At 50.1% G+C, this 25849-nt stretch overlaps 1 protein-coding gene across 11 annotated transcripts in view; it reads left to right on the top strand.

The window, feature by feature from the left end:
- The window catches only part of SLC8A1 (solute carrier family 8 member A1), a 139481-nt gene that overhangs the window by 106362 nt on the left and 7270 nt on the right, over positions 1 to 25849 (top strand). For 3 of the 11 annotated variants that reach the window (XM_075749608.1, XM_075749613.1, XM_075749612.1), the window contains 7 exons: positions 14299 to 14405; positions 16984 to 17004; positions 17822 to 17839; positions 17951 to 17965; positions 18685 to 18753; positions 19615 to 19745; positions 20889 to 20988. In XM_075749608.1, the coding sequence (XP_075605723.1) occupies positions 14299 to 14405; positions 16984 to 17004; positions 17822 to 17839; positions 17951 to 17965; positions 18685 to 18753; positions 19615 to 19745; positions 20889 to 20988 (461 nt within the window). Of the gene's footprint in view, positions 1 to 14298; positions 14406 to 14749; positions 14854 to 16983; positions 17005 to 17821; positions 17840 to 17950; positions 17966 to 18684; positions 18754 to 18786; positions 19372 to 19614; positions 19746 to 20888; positions 20989 to 25849 lie in introns of those variants that run through there. The other 8 variants (XM_075749614.1, XM_075749618.1, XM_075749610.1 and 5 more) reach the window with 7 other exon arrangements.

The raw sequence follows: 25849 nt of genomic DNA, 5'->3' as shown, positions 1-25849 counted from the left end.
AGTACGCAGGAGTCCATGTGCTCAGAGACATTCGTAGCTCAGAGGTCAACAGTAAGGAGGAGGAGGGGAGGCACGGACATGGGATTTCTCCAAGCCCTGTGGCTGCCCCTGCCCTGGGCACTCAGTCCAGCCAGCTTCCCACCCAGGCCAGAGCTTGCAGCTCCCCGGCAGCTCCCAGGCACAGGGAAAGCCCTGCTGAGGGCACAACCTGTGCAAAGGTAGGTTTGGCACTGGGAGAGGATGGAGCATTTCCAGAGCAGATGATATCTTCCAAGACCTTGAGCTGCCAGTTTGAAGAAACCTACGCATTTTGCAAGTTTTTAGAGTCTTAGAACTTGGTCTAATTTAAGCAAATTTTTATGGGATTGACACATCCTAAGCACTGGAGAGATCCTTCTGCTAAGTTTCATCCTCTGCAGCAAAGCATAAGGAAGAGAGAATTACTCAATATGGTGTTGGGAAGAAAAAAATGTTTGCATGGGCAAAGCAGCATTTTTTTTTCCAGAAGCTGTCTTCAGTGGTGAAGATGGTGGGGCTTTTCATAACTCTCTCAGCAGTGGCCACTCCACATGGAAAGTTTCAGTCCGAATGGCTAAAGTCTGGCAAAGTATCAGGCAACTAAAACAGAATTTAAAACTGTGGAAAGTCATGGGCAAGTTTAGTGACAGGCCCTTTGACATGCTCTGCCTTTAACTCAAAGCCCTGAGGGCATCAGGCATCCGGATGAGCACGTGTTAGATATGAGGATCAGCTGGAGAAACAGCATCTGGGAACTTTTCCTCTTATTGTCTCAACTAACGGTTGCAGCAGTATGGAAACAAGCTCCCAGGCTCCAGGGTTTGTGTGGGAATCACTGGTTCCACGTAACATCAGCAGTTTCCAGCCTGATGGCAAGGCACAGCAGCCCCTGACATGGGGTGTGCAACCTGTGGGGCTTGAGAGAGCCCTGTCTTTGCAAACAATCTGGTGGGCTTTGGCTTCTGACTTTTGACTGTCACAGGAGCAAATCCAGTATGTGTGTGTCTGTGGGGCTCTGCAGTAGGATTTTCCATCCAGCATTCTATATGTACGCCAGTCCTCCGAGCTTATAGACGGGCACTGGAGCTGCTGAGCTGGCCACAAAGGGGAGTCATTTTCAGCCCACATATAGCTGGATTTAGTTTGATCCAACAGGGAGGCATCCTCCTGATGGCCCTGAACATGCAAAGACAGGGTCTAGGCTGAGGGCACCAAATACTGCATCCTGCTGCCCACGATTGCCATAAATGGAGTTGACACAACGGCTGAGGCCTCTGTGGGCAAGGACTCTTCTGTATTGCCAAATGCTCGTTGCTGTTTTCACCCAGGTGCGTGTAAACTGAAACGTGGACCTTTTTCCTCCAGGAAGAGTGGAAAAGCTGCTGGCCAAGGTCAAGGCCATTGCAGGGACCCTGCCCAGCTTGTGAGGCAGCAAGCCATCACGAAGCACTTGAGTGCTCTTCCATGCTCACGTTTCTCTCGGCCACTCAGTTCCTCTTATTTTAGCTTTGTTTAAACAATCTCCTTGGAAACTGGAGACAGAAGCAGAATTTTTCATCTTCCTTGTAGGGTTGGTTTCCTGCCTATCTTGGCACTGGGAGGGATCCTTAGCAAATGTGCATTTGCTTTTTGCTCCCACCACCAGGCTTTAACCCCATGTATCACTGGGGATTTCAGGAGACCTGATGTCTCTTTCAAAGGGTTTTTTATACACAGAGTTTCAGTTGGGAGGGCCTTATTTCACAGTTTAATTTATTTGGCGGTAAACAGCATTTCAGTCACACGATGTGAAACGATGTTCCCAGCCTCACAATGTGTCCAGCAGCAGGGAAAACCCACTGGAGTGGCCCCTGTCGGATGCTGCAGCTGCTTGGAGTGGCAAAACCCTTCGCAGCTCCTTGCTGCAGCACGGTCCATCTGGGTACCACAGTCCCGCACATCTTCTAGTGCCCACCTCTGCTGGGACACAGCGGCCTGAGGACATTAGGGTCTGCTGGTCTTCTCGGAGCAGTTTCAGAACAGTCCCTGCAAGGTGATGGGACACTAGTTGCTGGCAGCTCCTAAAGACCTGAAGGTGTTTGAAAAGGTAGGGAAAAAATCCTATATATCAGCTCTCAACTGGCGTGCTTTTTTCCTTTGCGCTCTGGAGAGGCAACTCATTGGAAAGGAAGGAGGAAAGAAAAATATAAAATGAAAAACAACTTCCAAACTGTCTGAAGGCTTAGCTGGGTTTCCAGCCAGGGGAGGTAATATCACTCCCTTTTTTCTGAAAACAAGTGGTGTCCAGAGACGTAAGTATCAGAGGCAGACCAGCTTTCCCCATTGCTCTGTTGTCTTCAGAGCCAAGCCCTGGGGCCAAGTTTTGTCCCCTCCCTGTAATGTCTTGCTGGCTTGGGGCAGAGAGGAACCCTGCTGTTGGCGCTCAACACCAGCATGAGCTTTTTCTTGGCCAGAGCCACCCCCAAAGGATGGAATCAGCAGTGTGAAAACACCAAGCAGCTCCTTTAGTGCAGGACTTAGAGCTGAGATTTTGGGGTCATTTGTTGACTTAATGCTCCAAACATTGTCACTATTTAAGGCAGCATTACCGTAGCAGCAGCCCCTCTCTGGGGTTGTTCTGAGTTTGCTGGCCTTATCCCTGGGTAGCTCTGCATCACCTCCCTCGCAGGGCTTGCCTTGTGGCATAGCGATGGCATTGCAATGGCACTGGTGTAGCCCATGGCTTGGGTTATGGTCTTCACCATCCCTGATGCTTCAAGCCTGTATAATGAAAGCATTTTCATATGCTGGTACCCAGAGGCTTCATGTTTTTTAATACAGTCAGGTAACCCCCAATACTGGTCAGTGCAGGTGACTTGCCAAAGAGTCTGGACCAGGAATGAACTCTGCAGCCAGTCATTTAAATTGCTAAAATGTGAGCATTGCACTTGAACCTCCCTTGACAGGAGATTACTTACAACTTCGTCTATAAAAGTTTAGTGTGACACTTAGCAACGAGCTCATAAAAGATCAAAAGGCTTTTCTGTAGCTTAGGAGTCCATTAGCATCAGGAGGGTCCCAGCAGGGAGAGGCAGGTAGGATGTTTGCTGTGTGCTGCACTTGCAAATACAAATCACATCTGTACACATGCACACATCGTGTGTCAAGGCAGATGTCATTTTGCTCAGCAGTTTGACTGCAACTCGTGTGCATGTACACATGTTTTGCTAAGTTGGCACAGAAGCTGTGGAGAGCAGCAGGGGCCCGCTTGGTGTGTGCAGCACAGCACAAAAATGGTTTAGTCACAGGTACTTTCCGAGTCTTGAAGTCAGTCACTTGCATCACTAGCAAAGGATGATAAACATAGTGATGGTGAAGTGCTTATTTCTGCAACGTCATCAGGAGGCCCTATTTGGGTCACCACTACTCCAAGGAGTTTTGGGGGTATGTCTTGAAAAGAGGGGACTGATCTTTGGGGCCAGCCAGCAAATAACAGGAGTCAGATGCATCACTGACTGAGCGTGGAGTTAAAAATGAGGATGGATATTGCTCCTGAAAGGGAGCCTGCACATTCGGTATTGATGTTGCGCTTTGAATTTATGTGGCATGCCCTCTGCTGTCACAGAGCATCCCCTTGTACTTCTCTTTTCCCACATACAGCTGCTTTTCCAGCAGCAGAGCTACCTGTCAGCTGCCCTGGCAGAGGGGCAGGGCACAACTGAGACCCTTGTCCAGTGTCTTTTCCAAACAACAAGGGAAATTCTCCCTTGCCCTGAAACCCAGGCAAATGGGATTTGAAATGTGCCTTCCCTGGGAGGGAAGCACTGCTGTGATTGATACAAAATCTTCCTGCAGTGGTGGCACTGGAGCAACTGAGGCACAGCAGATGTATTTTGGGCTTCCTTGAATCCCGATTCCTGATGCTGAAGCTATGCTATTAGGCATGGACCTATTATTTTGCATAGTCCCCACTGTTTTGTTTAGTCAGCTTTAACTCAGCAAAGTTTGCTAAAATGATTTACAGGACTTCAGAAATGTCCTCTCTGCTGGCAGCTCCTTATTGAAATTCATTTTCAGGAGTGCCAAAGCCATTTCAATAAGAGTGATGTCTCCTGTTTGAGGAGCATTGTCATGGCAAACTATGCCAGGTGCACACAAGAGAAGAGCAACTCATATTTATTTGAAAGGTTAGAGCAATTATTGTCATAAGGGACACCTGGCTGTAAAGAAAAGCCACAATGCATATTTGGGTGCGTAGAGAAGCAAGAAGCACTTGTATGAGTTTCCACTTGCTTTCCTTGGGAAAACATGAGCACAATCAGGGAGGAGGAAGGGAGGTTTGACCCAGAGGTCCTCTCCCAACCCAAACTCTTTCACAATTTTATTCCTCACCACGCTTGTTTTCCACTTCAAGTTTTCCAGCAGGGATTTCACATCCAGCCTTGACCCCTTCTCAGCTCAGCACACGTCCCTTCCCTGCAACACGCCGCCCCCATCACCCAGCTTCCTGTGAACCATGGCAAATCTTGCCAATGGAGCAGGATGAAACATTGGAGGCCAAGTTTCTGTCCCCTTCGTTACCTGCCTGCGTTACCCACAGAGCTGACTGCCAGCCAGGCGTGAGGAGAAAATCCCAGAAAGGCAGGAATAGGGGTAAATGCCAGATTTTGGCTCTTGAACCCTGCAGACTTAGAAAATGGGATTTGCAGGGTTTTGTACTGAGCGAGGACGTTGGGCTGGGCTGAGCCCTGGGCAGTCAATCCTTTGCTTGCAGCACAAGGCTGGAATTTTTAGGGCCTAAATGGCAGTTTTTAGCTGGCATGGGCAGGGTTGTGCAAAGCCAGGGGAGAAGTTATTTCTGCTCTGTCAGCTTTCCCAGGCGCCTTAAGCAATTGCTGCTGGGGGTGTTTTTGATCAAATTCACATCAAATGGTGTTTTCCCTCCTAGTCATTGTCACTTGTATTGCACTGTTTGTGCATGCTGTCCTTGGAGATCCAGATACTGATCTAGATGGAGTCTCTCCTATTTGATCCCCAGTGATCCTGTCTCCAGCAGGCACTCTGGAAGCTTTAAAGAATGTGGATCACCGTCACTGGGCATGCATGGCAATGGGGATTGGGAAAGAACAGCAAAGCACTATTTTGTCCTGGTGTTACCCGCCTCCAGCGCCATGGGAAGGGGGAGGCCACACCTTCCAGCTGTCCTGGGACAGCAAAACATTTAAGTATGACCAAGGGCTCAGGCCCTGTTTTAGGGCAGATCAAGAGAAGTGCCATGCATCTTTTGCCTAGCTGGGCCCTTGCAAAATGTGACATTGGCAGATGAATGAGGAAGTGTGGTTAGCCAGAGTGCAAAATTCACAGTCAGATAAGAGCAAACATCAAGGATACTGCAGAAAAGCATTTCTGGTCTGACAAATCCTGCCCATATGGTCTTGCTAAGAAGAGAGTCAAGCAGCATTCAGTCTAGTATGTGAAATCATCTTACCTGGCAATCGTCACTCCTGAAAAATGTTTTCTGAGGCACTGAGCGTCAGCTGTGCCTGTCATCATCCAGCTACTTGAGCAGCAACAGCTCTCAGTCCTCCTGTCACTGCAAACCACCTCCCACGCCTTGTATCTCTGCAAGACCAAAGAAGAGCAGGCTGGATCCTTTTCCAGATTTTCCTGATAGTGATGCTCTAGAGCAGGCCAGCGTTATGCATTTGAGCCATATGTTGTAATTGAAACTCAATGCATCCTGAGGCCAGGGGAGCAGTTGTTTTATGCAGCCATGGAAATGGACAATATAGCCCTGTCCATCTTACAAAGATTCATTCAGCAAGGCCTTGGAGAAGGAAGTGGAGGGCAACCAAGAAAATAAGAGCAGCCAGATGAATTTTGGCTCCAGATGTGGGGGGGGGTGAATAGAGGAGGACCAGTTCCCCCTCCCTTTGTTTGTAGTGCCCAGGCTAGTGTGCTCAATCATGGTTTTGGTAGGCATTGGACTGTGCAGCTCCATGCAGATCTGGCCTGCACACATCACATCAGCGCACATCCACACTTTCCCAAAGCATGCATCAGGCTTAGCTTCAGGCAGGTTTTCCTTTGGCCCTTCCGTGTCACATTGCAGCATGCTTCAGGCAAAATTTTCATTAAGTACAAATATTTCAGGTCAGCAAGGCTTGGTTCTGCAAAAGGACCTTGCATGGGTGATTCATGGGACATCTTGCAAAGATGGGATCCCATCAGCAGGGACAGAAACCCTAATGAACCCTCTTGTCTGTCAGAGACCACCAGGTAACAGCTAAAATCATGTGTGACACAAGGTCATTCACATAATCTGGCCCATTTTCTGCGCGTCTTCTGTCCCTCAGGAAGATGCAATCCCTGCACTGGCTGAGCAGGCATCGCGTTGCCCTCTCACATGTCCTCTGCCAGGCACACATCCCCTGCAGCTGGGACGAATGCCTCCACCACAGACCTGGGTGTCTCTCTGCGTGCGAGGCTGTCGCCTCCTCACCATCAGGTGCAGATTTTGTTGTCAACTGGGTGGAAGAAAAAGTCTGATCTGTTCCTTTTCCTTCCCAGCAACAAGACAATTTCCCTCCTCGAGCAGCTGTCAGAAATTTGAGCAATGAAGCTGCTAAGCGCATAAAAGCACTCCCCTGGTGCCCTGGTCAGAAGACTTGTGGTACTGCAGAGACAGACACAGGAGCAGCTGGGTCTCTTTGCATTTCTAACAGCATGGACCAGGGCCTTCAGCCCCTGCAGCCTCCAAGGAGGCTCAGCAAAGCAGATAAGGACAGCCAGGGAGGTGGAAAGCAAAGTATAGTGAAGGCAGAGATGGGAAAGAGAAAAATCTGCCTTGCTTTGGTGGTTAGCTCCAGCCATGCCCTGGGGTCTGGTCCAGGCTCCTCGCTGTGGCCATGGCCAGTTTTCATGGCCCTGGCCGCTGGCTCTGGTGGTGCTCAGCCCCTGATGATGATTTGGGAGCTTTCTTCCCCACAGCACCTGGTCCTACAGCAGCCCGCTTGCCCCTCTGCACAGGCGGTGCCAGCTCTCACATGGGCTGCGTGAAGGCAGGGAATCTCCCAAGCCATGTACCCATCTCCCATCGCAAGTTTTAACTTCAGCTAATTAAATGACTGGCTGACAAGCAGATGTATGAGAAATCAATGTGGCAGCTTTCTGCGGGAGTCGGAGAATGCGTGCTGGAACAGGCAGCACCAATGGATGTGTCTTTGAAATGTCACCCTCCAAGACGTGCATGTCCTCGTGGCTATTCTCTCACCGTGATCGTTGACCCTCTAGGTGGGAAGTGCTGGCAGCACCAGGCTTAGGCAACAGGACCACTCCTGACTGCCTACCCTGGATGTTGTAACTATGAATCTGCCGTTGACAGTCCTCCAAGCTATTTATGTAGTTCTCCTGGGTGATCAGTGGAAGCTGGATGGGTGACAAGCTGCATAAGCACGCTGTTCCCTCTGTTGATTCAGGAATAAGTGTCTGTCTGTCCAGGCAGTGACAACATGCTATGTTCTCATGGGCAAGCTAGTTACTGCTATAGCGGTTGGTTGGTTGTGTGTTTAGAGATGATCATTTTCCTGGCCCACTGGCGACAACCATTACTGGCTACATGCAGTACTTCTTAGCTATCCCAGTTCCAGCTCGTGGGTGATCTGGGCACAATGATATGTTCTTAGCTGAGAGATCTTGGATCTAGGTGCACAGCAGGATTGAGGTGGCAAGGTCTCTGGATTGGAAAGTCTCTGGATTAGAAGGTCTCTGGTCCAACCTCTTCTCAGAGGGCCAACATCAAAGCTAAAGCAAGAGCTTTGAACATCTCCAAGGATAGAGGTAGCTTCATTCTCTCACTAAAAAAAAAAAGAAAAAGCAGTGTTAAAAAGGCATGACTACAGTTCTAAAAGAGCTAAGAGATGCGTTGTGCAGTAATGAAAACCACCTTTCACCATGCTGAATCTGAGCAGTGAGCGCTGGACTTGACACATCTCTGCTCCTGGAGATCTGTCCTCGCCAAGGAAGTGCCATGGAGGATGTTCCCTGTCCCCCAGCATATCCTGCCTGGATTTCTCTGGAGCTGATTGCTGATGCCCTGGAAACAGCAAGCTCCCTTGGTCCTTGCAGTGCTGGTCACTTGTCCGAGTCATGAGAAGGGTTTCTGCCATTTCACATAACTGAGCAGTACAGTGTAGAGTGGGAATGGCAGAATTTTTGTGAGTATATTGAGGGTTTCCATTTGTGTGCTGTGACTGTGCAGATACTCAGGTTGAAATTAATGCAAAGGTCCATGTAGGTTGTCACAAGTCATTTCTGGTACCACAATATCCCATGAGAGAGAAAAGGCTAGTGAGATAGGAGAGCTGAGAGTCCCAGGTCCTTAAACCTCTACACAAGGTTGCGCCCATCTTCTCATGTGGCCTTGGTCAAAAAAATACTTGTAGAGAAATATTCCCCTGTTGATGTCTGATCTGGTCCTGTCACCCTGTGCTAGACTGTGCTAGCTCGTTACATATGTACCTGTCCCTGCACATGCATGAGACGATTGCTCACAGGGGCGCCTTCCCCAAGTGGCATTTTTCTCTAAGTACTAGCTCTCTTCTTGCCCTGCCTTTGCCATTGTACAAAGTCAAATTTTGCTTGCCCATTGACAGGGGATATTCAGCCCTGTCCTGCTAGTGCCATGTCCTGCCGGGGTCATTTGCAGGCAGACAAGTGGGTGCTCTCTCTTGCCCTTTCCAGAGATGTGCCCAGAAACACAGGTGGGCTGGCATGCTTATGCCAAGTACACATCCCCTCCTAAGGAGCAGCTACGTGCTGTCCATAACACGGAGCTGGCAGTAGCAATTGCATTGCTCTCCCTGGCACATGGGATACTGCAAATGCCAAAAGCTTACCCAAGCTCAAAGGGAAATGGGAGAAATCTGCAAAGCATAGCTAAATACAAGAAACCTGGTCTGCCTAGGAAACCCAAGACACAAATATCTGGCGGCTGGGAGAGCATCAGTTGGAAATACGGTCTATATGCCCATCCTGCTCTTATAGCCTCCCTATTCCAAGGTGTTCTTGGCAGTTTTCAGAAGAAGAGGCTGTGCTGGATGGCCATTGGGTCCGACCAGGTATAACAGTTCTTCTCTTGGTGCATCATCCTTAGGGCATCACCAGCCAAGAGAACTTTTCCATGGGCTATTGTAACTAAAGGTTGTGTGGGAATGCTCTGTTAAAAGGCCTCTACAGATTGAATGAAATAGCATGGTTTGAAACAAAAACTGAATCCTGATGGAGAGCATTGGGCTTGGAGTGAGGGCAGAGATTCGTATGCCGCGTTCACAAAATACCATCCTTCTCTTGTTGCTGCTGGGTGTCAGCAATAAGAGAAGAGCTGGAGCTGCAATTCTGCAAGATGTGTTTTATTCTTTGATTTCCGGTACATGGAAATGAGATGAAACCTCGTTCCCTCAGCAATTGCCTTGGCTACAGACTCAGGGAAGAACAATTTCTGGTACAGAAATGCAGACAGTTGGATGCACCATGGATGCCCTCAGCCTTCATGCCAGAGCAGGGCTCTTTAGCTCAGGCGAAATGGACTCAACACCAATGGAAGAGAAACTCCAGCAGCAGCAGTGGGTTTGCTGCAAATTTGCCCCATGGTGTCAGTGGGGCTCCCTGCAGCAGGCAGGGGGGAAGGCAGGAGGTGTGCCAAGCCTGGTGGTTTAGGCCAACACACAGCCTGGCTTGGCAGAGGGACCTCTAGCCCCATGCACCCAAATCTGTTGGAGAGATGATTCAGAAAATTGCTCTTTCACACCTGCAGTGTGACCCAGGGACAAGGCAGGAAAAAAATATTCCAGCTTTTTCAAGTGCTGTGGTGTTGCACACTCATGGGATCTTGAGTGTTTGGCTTAAATACCCAGCTCCTGGAGATGTTAGATTATGGCAGAAACACCACTTTCATCCCCAAATCAAGATTCATTCTAGACCTCTGTGATGATTTGAGGAAAGACCATCTAGATTGATCCCAGATTCGCACAAGATGAAGAAAACGTGTAATGGTTTAGAGGCTGCTTTAGTCTTCTGGTTTAATCTTCTGGTTTTTCCCTCTGTCTCATGGATTTGGGACTTCTGGTTTCTGGCCCTGCAGTGACTCAGCAGTGGGGGTTTCAGGGTGCTATACAGTGTCCCTTTTGTTTTCTGTTTGCACAAGCAAGAAGGGTGACCAGCAGGTCCGAGGGAGGTGATCCTGCCCTTCTACTCTGCTCTTGTGAGACCCCACCTGGAGTACTGCATCCAGCTCTGGGGGGCCCAGTACAAGACAGACATGGAGCTGTTGGAGCGAGTCCAGAGGAGGGCCACGAAGCTGATCAGAGGGCTGGAGCACCTCTCCTATGAGGACAGGCTGAGAGAGTTGGGATTGTTCAGCCTGGAGAAAAGGCAGCTCTGGGGAGATCTAATTGCGGCTTTCCAGTTTCTGAAGGGAACCTACAGGAAAGGTGGTGAGGGACTGTTTATCAGGGAGTGTAGTGGCAGGACAAGGGGTAAGGGGTTTAAGCTGAAAGAGTAGATTTAGATTAGGTGTTAGGGAGAAATTCTTTACTGTGAGGGTGGTGAGGCAGTGGAACAGGTTGCCCAGAGATGTTGTGGATGCCCCCTCCCTGGAAGTGTTTAAGGCCAGGTTGGATGAGGCTTTGGGCAACGTGGTCTAGTGGAGGGTGTCCCTGCCCATAGCAGGGGGGTTGGAACTAGGTGATCTTTGAGGTCCCTTCCAACCCAAACCATTCTATGATCCTATGATTCTATGTTAAGCACTATCACATCTTGTGATGAAGGAGCCCCTGAGTTACAGGATAGAAAGATTTTAAATGCAAATTTCAGCAAGTACTTGTGCTGTCTTTGGGTCTCGGCATACTTCATCCCACTCTGTCCAGCTAGGGAAATCAAGGGGCAGATGTCTCAGCTGCTGTGCTCAGCACTGCAGCCCACATCAGTCCATGGGGACCCAGTCCTGTCTCTGCCAGGTGCTCCTGGTCTGCCTCATTCACACCATGTAATGCAAGAAAATCAGCCTCACACAGCAACATGTACCTCTGAAAAAGAGGACTGCAGGCAGCAGGCTTGCAAAACTGGACACTGAACGCAGCAGGAGCACAGGACTAGGTGAAGCCACCGGGAACGTGGGCTGCAATCCACAGCCTGCACGGGCAGCCCCACACTAGCTCGATGCTGCTCACACCGCCACAGCCCAGGCTATCCAGCAAACCTCTGCCTGGGAGAGTAGTGAGAAGCAGAGACCGTGTCAGAGGGTCCAATAGGAGCAGGGTGTCATCAGTGCACATCCCAGGTCACTGTAGAAAGCAGTCCTTATTCTAACATGATATAAATTGTGCAGGTGCCTGATCTTCCTCCTCCACTGATCAAGCCCCACTGCATGGCCACATGTGTGCAGGACCCTGCGGAGGAGCTTTGCAGCAGGCAAAAGGCAGTGCAATGGAGATCAGGCATGCTCTAAGAATAGCCTGTGTTATTTTCACATACTTGCTGTTTCTCAAACATGTGTCATCTCAAACACCATTACGAGGAAATCCTTTTCTCCAGGACTGCAGTCTCATCCCAGGGACAAATTTGCCTCAGCAATTCTTGCTGATTGGAGACTCATCCAGAGAGCAGACTTGCTGTTTGTTCATCCCACCCTTTTTCCCCAGCAACCTTGTAGCAGCAGAAACAGCAGCAGTGCACATATCTACCCAACACAGGCACTTGCTTGTACCCTAGGAAAGATCACTTGGAAAACTGCATAATAGCAGCATCTGCTGGCACTGGCACTTTAAGCCCCACCGCATTGTTCAAGGAAGTCCTATCAGGGTTGGGTCTAAGCATCAGGACAGCTTTTTTTAATTGCACCCAGGTTTCTTTTTGTGAGATAGAATTATTTTGTGGGACTTTGAGGAATGCCACACAAGCGGCACACCGGAGCACAACCCGTAGGAAGTTTACATCTTGATACCTCTGCTGCCCTCAGAATTGATGAAAGCAGCTTTTTTAATCAACTTTCCTGAGAAAGGCTTTTTCATACATGAGGGCAGGGTGCGCTGTACATTTTAGTGGGAGTTGTCAGGGAAATTATTGATTTTGTTAGTAATGCTTTTGAAATTGTGCCATTCTGTTAATTCTGTCAAGTCCTTTTTGATAGCTTGGCTGAGAGCATTTTGTGCATCCTTCATTAGTTTTTTAATACATGATAATTTCCCCTAACTCATCAATGCAAAGCAAGATCAGCTGTGTACTTGGTAACTATTTTTCCAATATACAAACCTATTGCAGCAATAATTATAAACAGAACAAATTATTACAGATATTCATTATAAAATACAATTACCCTGAGCCATGCTGCATTGTTACACTTTTCACAGCCATCACTTGCTCTTGAGTAAATTGGTTTCATTATAAGCATGAAGGGCAAACTTAATACACTTCTGACTCATAGCAAACAGCACAAGAAATCAACCTGGCTGTTCCTCCAAGTGCTTGGTGGTGTTTGCTCTGAATGACAATAAAATGTCAAACTCTGCTGCCAAATACTTGTCAGCTTAACAGAGGGGCTTGGGGTGGCAGTATAGATGTGCAAGGAGGGGAGAAAGCCAGAAATTATGGCAGCGTGGCCTGAATTTAACTGCCCTAGAGTGTGGCTTTCTTCCATGTTTATGGGTTTTTCAGCGCTGGGACCTGCCAGGAACAGCAGAATCTCCTTGATCATATATTAGGGCAGCCTCGGGGCTGCTCTGACTTGCGCTGGCTGCCTGTGGAAAGCAGAGAGGAGCTGAGGATGGGACAAGAGGCATTTCTTCGAAGGATGGGGTAGACAGGCTTGGGCAGGGGGAGAACGACTGGGAAGCTTGTTTAAGCAAGAGCATTCACAGGAGGGCAGTGCCATCAAGCGTGGGGAAAAAAGCAAACCCAGCCAGGAGGTCGGCAGCAAGCAGAGGGCTGCAGACAGTCACTGCGTTGCCTTTTTATTTCTTGTTACTGCCTTATTTCTCGTCTGGGACAAGGTCAGAGTCAGGAGGAGGTCCCATCCCAGCAGCAATGCCACACGCAGGTGACAATGAGCAGGGTGCTCTGTGCGGGAGCAGGGACTGCTGGATTTCTGTCCCCCAACTTGTCTTTGCAAGGGCTCTGCACTGTAGGAAAGACCACAGTAGTGCCCGCCCATGCACTAGCCCCTTGTACCCCAGGGGTTTAGCCACTTTCTGGCGAGCAGCTTTTGGCTGGGTGTTTCTAGGCTACTTACGTAAGTCCCTGAAGAGCTGGAAAACTTCTTCTATGCTGATTTTTTCCCCTGGTAAAGCAATTTGTTCACTCAAATTTCACTCTATTGGGTGCCCCAAGGAGTAAATCTCTCTGCTGGTAACCACAGCCTTCTGCGAGGCTTTTACCCTTCGTGGTGCATGCTTTGTGGCTGTGCTCTGAGCAGAGGTTCTGCCTTCGGACCTGCCCTGCTGATGCCACAGGGGCAAATTCAGCAACCCTGGGCCACATGAGAAGAGACAGTTGCTGCATGACTTTCAAACAGGAGACAACCAAACGTTCAGGTCTTGGGGAAGGATGCGCTGCTTGCAAAGGGAAATAAAAAAGTCAAATCTCACTGTCAGTGAAGCTTTCCTTCACCCTACCCTAACCAGAAAGACTATCTTTCCCTTATGTTCTCTCTACAGATAAAGTCCTAACTCCAGCATCCCATTTGAGCTTGTAAATTGGAGACTCCAAAGCCCAAACTGAGCAGTTGATCATGATGTTGTGCATGGGTCTGCTGTGCCTGGCGAGTCAGAACCTCTTCCGTGTGCAGGGGCTGGTTTAGGCAGTGCATCGTGCTTTCAGGGGCTTGGTCTGTGCTGGTTCCCAGTGCTTGTGCCCCCAGAGCCTATGCAGTGTGTGCAGGCTATCAAGGGGCTGTTCTGCACCCTGGATTTTTTGGAAAGGGACACGTCTTGCTGCCCTCAGGCCAAGGTACCTCTGGGGGAGGCTGGTCGAGGCTGCATCGTGTGCAGCAGTGGCCTCTGGCCAGGTCAGGGAGGATGGCACCCTGCAAGCTGCTGGTGCTCTGACCCTGTGATCCTGAGGCAAGCTCAGTCCATTGGCTCCTGCCCTTTGCTTTCGGCTGTGCTGCCCCTCCAGCCTATGCTACCAAGCCCACTGTTTTCTGTCCGCAGCCCCCTTCTCCTGCCATTTCCATCCTCCTCTCCCTGTCTCCCCTCCTCCTTTTTCCCCCCTTACTCTTGAATCTCTATTTCTTCTTCTCTGTTCCAGCAAAACGATATCAATCAAGGTGATAGATGATGAGGAGTATGAGAAAAACAAGACCTTCTACCTAGAGATCGGGGAGCCCCGGCTGGTGGAGATGAGTGAGAAGAAAGGTGGGGGACGTCCTCCGGGGCTGAGCCCAGCCTGTGTGTCCCTGTCTGGCTCACTCATGCCTGGCACCTGCAACACTGAGCTCACATCCCCAACGCCTATGGAAAAGGGCAGGAGCGAGGACACTTCCCAACCCCCCCTGAACTCAGCCTTTCCCCAGCCCACCAAGGTCCGACCCCAGCCGGGTGGTGGGGATGCTCCTGTCCTTCCCCATACGCCCCAGGGGGGAATGTGCAGCCGCTTCCCCCCACCCAACCATCTCCGGCACCGCAGCACCCGGGCGGACATGAACTGCATGCGTGTGTGATGCCAATCATGTGTTTGCCTTTGTCTTGTGTTCCCACAGGAAATTCATTACCCTTAGAGTACTTGACCGTGAGGAGTATGAGAAAGAGTGCAGTTTCTTCCTTGTGCTTGGGGACCCGGTGTGGCTACGACGAGGAGTGAAAGGTGTGAGAGTAAAACCAGACCAGCTCTTGAGACGCTGCCGTCCGCTTTCTCTGTGTCTCCCTACTCTCACACTCCTTTCTCCTCGCACTTTGGCTCCCGGCCGTTTTGCCCTGCCTCCTTTGAAGCTTGGCCACTGCACCTTTTTGCTCTGTTTTCTTTTCTCTTTCATTTCGGGAGGACTCCGTCTGGCTCTCGAGGGCCCCTCAGGAGCAAGGCGGACTCCTGGGAGGGCCCCGGAGCACCCGGGCAGGGGACAATGAGCATTGCTAGCACCCAGAGACATTTCGAGAGGGCTGCTCTGCCGCGTCGCAGCTACACCTTCATTTAATTGAGTAGAAAAATCAGTCTCAAGAAGTAAAAAGGCAATGCTGCATCATTTTTATTGGAAGATAAAATAGCCTTTTCTTGAAATAAAATGCATGGCCAGAGCGGTAATTGTAGCCTTTTTATACTGGCACTAGGTTCTGAAAATAGCTGAGAATCACAGCAGGTAATACCATAAGATGCAATCAGTCTAGGAGAAATCAGGTTATACTCAAATAAAGTTTCATGGCTCTGCACTGGATAATAGCTTCTCATAGGAATAATAAAAACAATTTCCTCTTTCATCACATTTCTAAACGAACTGCAAACCTTCCCAAAAAGACAGAGTTCACTTATTTTTCCATGCATTTTTTTCTGCTAGGAAATTAAGTGAAAATTAATGGCAACGGCTAATTCTGCATGCTATTGGTGGCTGAACAAGAAGCAGTTTTAGAGTTACTTAAGATAATTAGTTGCTCTACAACAGACCCTTATTAAAGCCTTTGTAAAAAATTGGCAGCAGAATTTGGTCTGTCTGCTTTGGAGCTGCTTTCTAATTTCTGGGACATAATCTATTATTTGTACAGGCCACAGACAGCCCCCAGTGGTCCCCACACTGAGTGGGACAAAACACATCCAGCAGCGATGCCACATCCCCCTTCAGTGCAGGTGCCATCTAGGTCAGCTACATCACCCCCTCCATCAGCTTTCCTACTGGTTTACGTGACTAGCTTGCAGAAGTAGGGCTAAAAAAAATCAGACATACTGGTATGGCCCAGGCTCTGCAGGTGGGATTTGTATCATTAATGTGCCGGTGGCATCTATGGAGCGTAGCCAGTGTTGCCAGACAGCTCAACTCAGTGGCTCCAGCTTTGCCCAGCTTCAGAGGGACCAGCGTGGGCTCAGCCTTGCAAGTCTGGCAAGAGCAAACATGCCTTCCAGGCCCCAGCTTTGAGAGTTGTGATACCAACTCACAAGATCCCAGCTAAAATTTTTAATTAAAAATAAAAGCAAAAGGAAAGAAAGTTCCTCATCTTCCTGGTCACAAAGATAATTGAGGAAACCTGAGGAAAACTCAGCTTTACAAACTAGCTGGAAGGCAAGTCAAGATTTTAAAGGCTGCTATTTGCTGCTTTGGCCATGCAATGATTTTTTTAAAACTTGTTTTTTGTGCTTGGTTTTGTACAAGAGGCAGCGAGGCAGGGCGAGCTGTGTGCTCAGCACCCTGGACATGAGAGCACCTCTGAAATGTCACCCTTGGGCCACGCAGCCGTGGTGGGGTCCACGCCTCAGGGGCCAGAGACCCACCATTGCCACTAAGGGAGAGGCTTTTTCTTTTGTTTTGGAGACCTAAAATGTTGAGCGACAAGATCCTTGAGCCAAGCCTTGCCACAGACTTTTCTTCTCTCCTATATGCCAGAAGCACAGCTGCCTGCTGGAGCTGTTGCTGGGGGCAGCGGGAGGAGGTCAAAGCCAGTAGCCGCTGCACATGGGATGTCTTGTGTCCTCCCCCAGGGCAGAACTGCCTCCGAGACCAATGGAAGATCTTGCACATAAAATTCAAAGGGGGAAAAATGAATTTTTGGAGTGTGCCTTTTAATCCCATATCCACCCCATGTTTGCAATAGCTTTTATTTTAAATCCACAGTCCCATGAAATGTTCCTGTTCCTTTATTTTTAGTGCCTTTCTCTCAACACTAATGGTATCCTGCAGCTTTACAGATCTGAAATCTCTGCCCTGGGATCTGGAGTCTTTCTGTGGATATCCCTTTTGATTTCATTATTCATTTACTTTTCTTCTTCTGTGTTTGTCTGTCTCCTTCACAGCCCTGTTGTTGAATGAGCTTGGTAAGCGCGCATTCGTTTTTCTTTTCCATTTTTCCAGTTTGTCTGTGTACTTTCGGAAGACAATTGATTTTGTTTGACATTTTTCTTTGCTCACGACATTCTCTTTTAGGGTGGTCAGCACTATTTAAGTAAGCTTAGGTATCTAATGCTACATCTTTCTTTGGAGTAAAGCCCCAAAGCCACCAATGTTAACAAGCCATAACCCACTGTGGCAGGGAGCATTTTTTGGGAGTGGCATTGTTACAGCCATAGTAAACCCACTGACACCCCGAGTTACAAACCTATGCCGTGCAAATTAATCCATCATCTCTTACACTGGCATGGCAGAAGCAGGATTGCCTAGCGACTTACGGATGCTTGTGGCTGGACAGGAAAGTTGGCCAATCCTTTTTGAAGAGATGGTGCAAACTTTGCCTCCAGTCTTGGGGAGATTGAGAGCCCACTGAGCCTCTGAATTTTCTTGCTGGCCATCCCTAGGATAGGGTGGCCAGGGAGGGAAGCAAAGCCACCCTCATTCCCTGAAGCACCCCCAGCCCCAGGGCAGGCTCGCACTGGTTTTACCACTCCGCAGCACGTATTAGATACTGGGGGGTGGCAGCTTGCAGATGTGGGTGAAAAGCTGTGTGCAGGTCTCCCCACACTAACCCTGGGATGCGTGTCGGGGAGCAGCCCCCCATGTCCACAGTCCCCAGTCGTGGGGCAGGGAAGGACCACCACGTCCCTGCGGACTGCAGGGTGCCCATGTTGCTGTGCCGATGCTAATCCTCTCTCTTTCTCTCTCTCCCTCTCTCTGTCTCTCCCTTTTGATTTCATCTAGGTGGCTTCACCATCACAGGTATGGATTTCTGCTCTTCCCCTGCCCCCCTTCCTTCCCTCCTCTTAATGGCCATATGCTTACCCTGCTCTTTCCTCTTGGTTTCCTCTTTGCTTTTGTTCTGTCCTGGAGGGAAACTCTGGAAGGGTAAGAAGGCACCGTGCCACAGCTCCACCACCCCGTCCAGTCATGCTAACACTGTGTCCTCTCACAGAGTGCTCTGCCTGCTGCACACACCTAACCCTCACCTCAGGGAGGGTGAGCCGTCACCCCTGAAGTGACAGGCAACCCCCCCCGCAATCTCTTGGAGCAGAGGGCGGGCTTCTCCACTTGGTCCAGCCTTCCTCTCCATGGAGATGTGCAGCCCGCACAGGAGATGATGCACAGGGCTCTGCACAGCACGGGCAGCCTGTCCTCACTCCCCAGACAGCAGCCAGGGTACCTGAGCACTGTGAGAGGTGCAGGACCCCATGGCTGCTTCAGGCACGCAGCCCCTGCCTTTCCCACCGGTGAGACCCAGCAGCGAGGTTTGCTCATCCGTCATTAGACAGCCAAGCATCTGTCATTAGGCCAAGCAGTGCAGACAGAGAAGGTCCTGGGTCCTGCATGTTGCAGAGCAGCCCCTCAGGAGCCCTGGAAAAAATAATTCAGACTAACAAGGCTCTGTCCATGAGGCTGGTCCCTTTGACCAGCAGGAGATGAAGGGCTTTGTCACAGCGTGATGCTGCCTGCGCAGCCAAAGGGCAGCCAGCAAGGGAGCGACACTAACCCCGTGTGAAGTAGGAGTAGAGTTTACTACCGCATGGCGACGGTTTGCATGGGGCATACAGTCCCTCCTGCTGATCTACTGCTGATCACTTTGATAGGCAAACCTGTCTTCAGGAAGGTCCAGGCTAGAGATCATCCTCTTCCTTGCGCCGTGGTCACCATCCAAGGTACCCATAGTGTGACACCCAAGGGCTGTGGCGGTCTAACACGAACTGACTGGAGTGTTTGCCTACTGACAGTTTAACTCCTGTCTCCAGTGCATCCAGCCCTTTTTAGGCCCTGATGGTCCTTCTGTTCATCCCTGTGTTGGACTGGAATGGAGCTCAGTGGGGGGGTCTGTGCAGGGACAGTGACAAAAGCCATGCTGCCTGGGGTCCCCATGGCCCAGAGGTTGCACAGATGCCAGTGGAGGTGCAGACCTGCTCCATTTCTGTTGTAGTCTCTCCATTGCTTCTTCTCTCAGGGTTGGGGCCAGGCCATGTCCTGTGGATGGCTCCTCACACCTGTATGGCTCAGCACTATTTCCTCCAGCCCCACCATCACAGCTGGAGTTTCATGGTCTCCAGCTGCCAGCCCCCTCCCCAAGGTAAAGGCCTGCTCAGAAGGAGGCAGAGCCAAGACTTCATACCCATCTCTACCCTGGTGCTGCTGGCAGCTCTCTCTGGTTGTAACAGGCTGATGGAAATGTCCTTACCATGCCCTGATGCAGACCTGGAGAGCTGGGAAATGGAGCAGCCTTAGTGACGATCTGTCCCCTCCCAGCATCCCTGTGGGAGAGGCAGCAGGTACCAGGCAATATGCTATTCCCCAGCCCTGAGAACTGGACTCCTTCTAAGGCTGGACAAGCTGCAGACCTCTTGCTAACATTTCCCAGCAAAACTACTTTGTCTATTGCTCCATGACCTCCTCAGCTGCTCTGTCACTCACGCTCCCACCTGGAGGCTTCCTGACCTCCCCGTCTGATGGGAAACCAGCTCCAGAGAGGGACCAGCCAGACCTGGCTCACCGACGGGCTCTTTGCTTTGCAGAGGAGAACGAAGAAAAACAGCCACTGACCAGCAAGGAGGAGGAAGAGCGTCGAATTGCGGAGATGGGGCGCCCAGTCCTAGGGGAACACAGCAAGCTCGAAGTCATCATTGAGGAATCCTATGAGTTCAAGGTACTGTCTGCGTCCCCTGTCGCTGTTCTTCTTCCCCTCCACCTGGGGACCCTCCCTTTGGCTTTGGACAGCATTGGCAAGCACATGTTAATGGCATTGCAGCAAAGCAAGGCAGCTCCTCGCATCACAAGGTCTCAGAGCAGGACCAAGGGACACTTTGAAAGGTGGCTGAGCTAAGGCATAATGAAAGGGTCAATCCAGTGAGATGGCAGTGGGTTAAAATACACTCTGCATCCTCACTCTGTCCATTAGCCCACAGCCATGGTCGTTGGGGGATGATCCCAGACTTTCTGTCCCAGTCACAGACTGTTTGTAGTTATTATTACACGAGCACATCAGTCTGGTGAGCCTAAGAGCTGACTAGACTCCAAAATGCTGCAGGTTGATTTAAAATATAACCTCATCCTCACAGTGATGTCCTGCACCCAGGTCCTACTTACAGCCTGGGACTCCCAGTGCAAAGAGCGGATACCCTAAATGCAGGTAATGGCTGTGAAGCTGAGCTGCCATGAATACGTGTGCCAGACCAAGAGTTGAAAATTGGCCATTTCATTATCTTTTCCATTTTCTATAGTATAAAAATAACAGACCACCCTTACTGTGCTGCGGTGGTGGCTGCCTCCCTCCCACGGTTTTGCTGCCTAGCCATCAGTGTGCATCTGAGGCATCACGGCGTGCGGGCAGCCCTCAGGCTGCCTGCCCAGGAGCATCTCCTACCTGCTGCTGCCGCAGCACCTTCCCTGCCAGTGCTGAGCTCCCGCTCATGAGGCAGCACGGAGAGGTAGAGCCCCAGCTTTGCAAATGGGTCTTGGTCAGTGCTTTGAAGTAGCCCAGTAAAAAAATCTTCCGAGGTGTTGGGAACAACAGAAGCTGCGGCGCCTCAGCACTATTTGCTGTTAAACCTCCACTGAGATGGTTCAAACTCCCGTCATGAGCAGGTTTCAAAAGGTCTTTTTGAGCGGCAGCTAGGGGAATTGCAAGTACTTACATTTACTTTTGCTGCTGGGGATCTTGACCTGAGCTTAAAGTCTACTAAGCTTTTTCCATAAGTGCAGGGCTGTAGAGCACTGGCGCTGGTGGGTTTTAGCCCAGTATCTCCAGGCCGATAGCCCCTAATTCTTTCCTCTGCATCTCCATCCACAGAACACGGTGGACAAGCTCATTAAGAAGACGAACTTGGCCCTGGTGGTTGGCACAAACAGCTGGAGGGAGCAGTTTATTGAGGCTATTACTGTCAGCGCAGGTGAGTTTGGACCACAGCTCCAGAAGAATTACGATCGTGTCCTCAGCTTTGCTGTATCAGTAATACAGACCGTAGTGGAGCAGCAGGAGGCAAAACAGGTGGTGGATTTGCATAAATAAGATAGTTGATTAAACCCTTTCGTGAGATCACCTTGTCTGATGTGTAGGAAATCTCCTGCATTAAGTGTGTCTGTAGCACCCGGCAGAGAAACACCCTGGCTGTTACCAGATGGCAGAGAGGAAAAGTCATTTCAGTGAGAGAGATTTTGGAAACAAATGCAGTGTTCAAAGTCAGAGTGGCAAGAATGATGCTGGTGCAAAGCAGCAGTCCTCTCCATCCCTCGTGCCCCACGTACTGCTGTAGTGATGACAACACAGTAGCGAGGGTGCAAAACCCTGAAGACAGCCACTGAGTCCCCCTCTGTGGGCCACAATTTGTCCTTGACCCCCTGCTTTCAGGAACTCCTGCTGCTTCAGCCAGCTGTGTCTGGAGGTTATGGCTCAGCAGCTCAATAGCTGTGATATCTGTGGTCATATCAGATCATCTCTGATCATATCTTCCCTCTCTTGGAGAATTGCCTTTCCATCAGAAATGCTCTGTTGTACTGTTCTCTCAAGCACCAGTGCCATGTTTACTAGTATGCCCAGTGTAGAATATATTAGCATTCCTACATCTGTGGAAGATGAAAGAAAGGTCTCCTCCAGATGTGGTTTTAACAGCTGGAGATGCTATAACTCACTGGCTGGATGTTACAGCCCAGCCTAGGCTGCGTATGTGCACGCATCAGGGCAAAATCAACCAGCTTAGATTAAATCACTGTGGAAGGCAATTTGAGCTCATCTGGCTTGCTGTGCAATGAAAAGCATGGGGGAACACTCGCACTTCCTACCTCGAGCTCTGCTGTACAGGGTAACCTCTGCCCAGCAAAAAGTAATTAAAAGTGATTGCCATACCATTTTTCCTCCGCCTCTGAAAATGAGGACAGGATATTGTGCAGCAGCTATCTCCTCGAATTGGGATCCCTCCTCATGTAGCACAGTTATTCTTAGAGCCTCCAGCCAAGAACCTCCCATTATTTCAGATATGGCATGAACTTATCATGCAAGACAATCCTTGCTGCAGGTTTATAGCTAATATGGCTAAACTAATCTATGCCAGAATCAATTATTTAATTGCATCCCATATTAAAGCAAAGATAATCATTGGTACTTGGATCCCATCTCTGTGAAGACTGTGGCTATGTCAAAGCCCTGTTGCCACTGTGTCTTGAATATACAGCCATCATCAGTGCTAACAGGACAATTAAAAAAACGTTTAATAAATGTGGCATATTTCAGTGAACATGTGCTGTCCCTTGCAGATGGGGAACAATAGTTTGTCTTTGAGGCTCTCAACCTACTTTTTTTTTTGCCAGGATTTAGCTCCTCAAGCTTTGTGCTGAGCGAGTTAAAATGCCTACACACTGGAATTTGGCTTTGAGTTTTTCCCTGCAGCCCACCATGAAGAGCAAGTGAAAGTCGCACATTCCCGCTTCAAAATGTAGCATCCCAGCTGCGAAAAGAAACATTAAACCCCATTTCCCGCCCCACGAGCAACTGGAGGTAATGTTGGCAGGGAGGGTGAACGATGGAGCAATCGGGACAGGTCTGCAGAAGGGGCAGTGCAGGTGCAGGCAAGACTGTGCCACACCGTGCCATCCCGTGCTGTCCACGGGCTGAGCAGGAGCCCCTCACCCATAGCTGCCTTTGATGTGCACCCAACAGCCCAAAGTTTCTTCCACAGCAAAAACATCCTGGGGTTTGTAAGCCTGTTCCTGAATGCACCCCCGGGGTTACCATCCAACCTCACGCTGTGTTTCAACTCACCTTCACGGGATCTGGCCGGCTGTCTGAAAGAGAGACGTTATTGCTGCTTAACAAATGATAGACAGATCTGGATGAGTGTTATGACAGTGGCACTCATGTTCATTTTCAGTCTGTTTTATCATCTCCATAAAGATTTAGATCCATGACAGTCTTGCTGCCTTAACAGCTTGGGACAGGATTAAAATACCCGCTGTAAAATTACTGTGTGAGCACAGCACAGTGTATCCTGCAAATACCAGCCTTTGTGCAACAAGCAAAAAAAAAAAAAACCAGGCCAGCATAGACTTCCCAGGCTGGAAGACTGTTACTTATCTCCAGGACAATGCACAGGAATAGGGTATTTATATCTGCCAAATTAATAACTACCATGCCACTGATCAGCTACTGTTTTCTGCCATAGTGACTTTGAAGCTTTAAAGCCAAGCAAACACCTATTTCCCATCAAGTTACTGTACAGACATCAAGTTTCCCACTGCTTCTGTCTTATGTGTTGGTCTTGATCTGCAAAGGTGCTTTGAAGAAAAACAGTATGTGTAAAGTTACACCCCAACAGGGTGCTGAGTAGGACTTTTCCCTGTTTGGTCATGGTTTTATTTAGCCAAAAACCTCCAGAGATGATGTCCATCAGGGTGTATGTCCCAGGGTTGCACCACCCTCCTGGAGAAGACATTTCTCCTGATATTACCATCCAAGTTGCAGTTTGTGGCTGTTGTACCTTGTTGTATCGCTTGCCAGCGCAGAGGGGAGTTTTGCTCCATCCTCTGTTCCTGCCCTCCAAGTCACTGTAGGCTGTTGCTTGGTCCCCTCCAACCTCCTCTCCTCCTGAGTCACCAAGCCAGCTCCTTCCACCTCTCCCCATAGGCGACATCCTCCAGACTCCAGTCATCTTGGTGGCCGCACTGAATCCCCTCCAGCTTCACTCCAGCCCTCACGTGGGATGCCGTATCCCCTGTGTACAGACAGATATCTGCATTAGAGGTTCCCTCTTGTCTTGCTCTCACTGGCTCCATCACTACCCTCTCCCCTGCAGCTGCCTCTCTGCTGAGAGCCCCAAGGGTGCCAGCAGGGTGCAAGGTTTACATGTACTGGAGCTGGGCCAAACCAAGAGCAGGCTGACTCCCTTTACAGGTTACCAAAATCTCTTGAGGGTGATCACAATCTGGGATCCCTGGGCCTTTTCCTTTTCTTGCTCCTGCAGAATCTGCAGGACCACAAAGGGGAGTAGGCAAGAGGTGAAACTTCAGTGCACAGGGTTTGGTGGCCACTTTCTCAGGAAGGATGCCATGTCTTGATCCCCCACTTGGCTTTTCATCGCCACCTTTGTGATGAGGCAGAAAAGAATTGTTGTTTTGAGCCGCAACAGAGCAAGCAGCACACCAGCAGCTTCCTCCAGTAACTCTGTTGTCATGGCACAGAGCCACCATTTGAACATGGGGTTAATTGATACCCATGTATTGGTACACAGTGTACAGCAAGACCATTTTAGTCTCCCTGTGGGAGGCTTTATACATTTTGTTATTCAGTCAAACATCCGCATTGTGGAGGAAGATGTGAAAGGAGGAATGTTCACCCTGGCCAGCAGTGGGGCAGATAAAAACAGCACGGTCCCATTCAAAAGCTTACGCCAGCCTGATCAGTACTGTGGCTGCTGAGAGAAGCAGCTTTCACAGGCACAGAACCATCATTCCCTTAAACCCAGTGTCTGGCGAGGTGGGACCTTATCCCCTCACCCACTGCGGTGGAGCAGAGCACAGGCTGAGGTTTCAATGGGTGCTCTTGGTTGCTCTGGGACTTGCCCTTTTTTCCCATCACCCTGAGATGTCCTGCCAGGAAGGAGAGCCAGGCTCACTCATGCTACCTGAAGGGGAGGGATTGCCTCATTCCCTTGGTAAGGAGCTTCCGCCAACAGCCGTGCAGGGAGATCTGGTGGTCCACATTCTTGGAGGGAAAAAAATGCAACAAAGACAATGACAAATCACCAACCTGAGTGCAAGGGATGTCTTTAACACAACTGGCAATGGCCTTGGAATCCCTGACATCCGTGACTTCATCCTTGTTCCTTGTGGGTGGCAGGAAGGCTCCCACTGATTTCATTGGGAAAGCGTCACATCCCCTTCATGCCTGGGGGTGGTTCAAGCACGAGCAGGAGGAGTTTTTGGTGTGCTACAACTCTGGCATTGTGCATTGTGCCAGGCTGGGGCAGCTCCACATTCACCATGCAGCCCACCCAAGAGGACAGGCTGGCCAGCGAGCTCATGAAATGCCTCATCAGAGCTCCAGGGGTCAGGCAGGAGGTCACCAGCCCTGAGGGGCCCACTGGTGGAGTCAGCCCCACGTGATGGGGACTCCCTGGAGGCTGCATGCCAAGTGGCTTTGGAGAGACAGGTGATGTGCTGACACTTGGAGCAGGGAGTGGAGAAACTGAGACACCTGCCTGGATCCCCATGGCCCTGCCAGGACCAACAACATGAAGATGTGCTGGGCCAGTGCTGAGGGAAAGGGCCGAAGAACCAGGGGAGGGGGCCAGGATAGTCCAACATCTGCTGAGCTCTTTCCCTGCGACCCACAGAGGAGCTCTGGGTACGAGCCCCCCAGTCCAGGAGTGCATGTCTATGGATGCATGACTCCCTGAGAGCCTTTGTGGGCATGCAGCAGCTGGCACTCAGGGTCTGAGAGCCCCTGGGACATCAGGCAGGATGGGCACAAGGACTCGCATCCCCAACTCCTTATCTCTGCTGGAGACCCAGGTCTTGCTCAGGGGCCACAGCTGTGAGCAGAGGTGTGCTGTGCAGGGCCGAGTGCTCAGCACAGCACCAGGAGAGCCAGGATCTGACCCACACAATGTGCCTGGTGAGCAAAGATGGGGCCAGGACTGCTGGCAGGCTCACACTGGGAAAATGACCCTTGCAAGGCATTAACAACAGATTGGTGAGAAGTGAAGCACTGACCTGGATCAGGGACATAAAATAGAGAGAAGAAGGGAAGTGCATTTTTGC

This window comes from Balearica regulorum, chromosome 3 (genome assembly GCF_011004875.1).
Source record: "Balearica regulorum gibbericeps isolate bBalReg1 chromosome 3, bBalReg1.pri, whole genome shotgun sequence".
NCBI classification, from domain to species: Eukaryota; Metazoa; Chordata; class Aves; order Gruiformes; family Gruidae; genus Balearica; species Balearica regulorum.
Note: the sequence above shows the minus strand (reverse complement) of the source record. Positions and strands in the feature narration are given on the sequence as shown.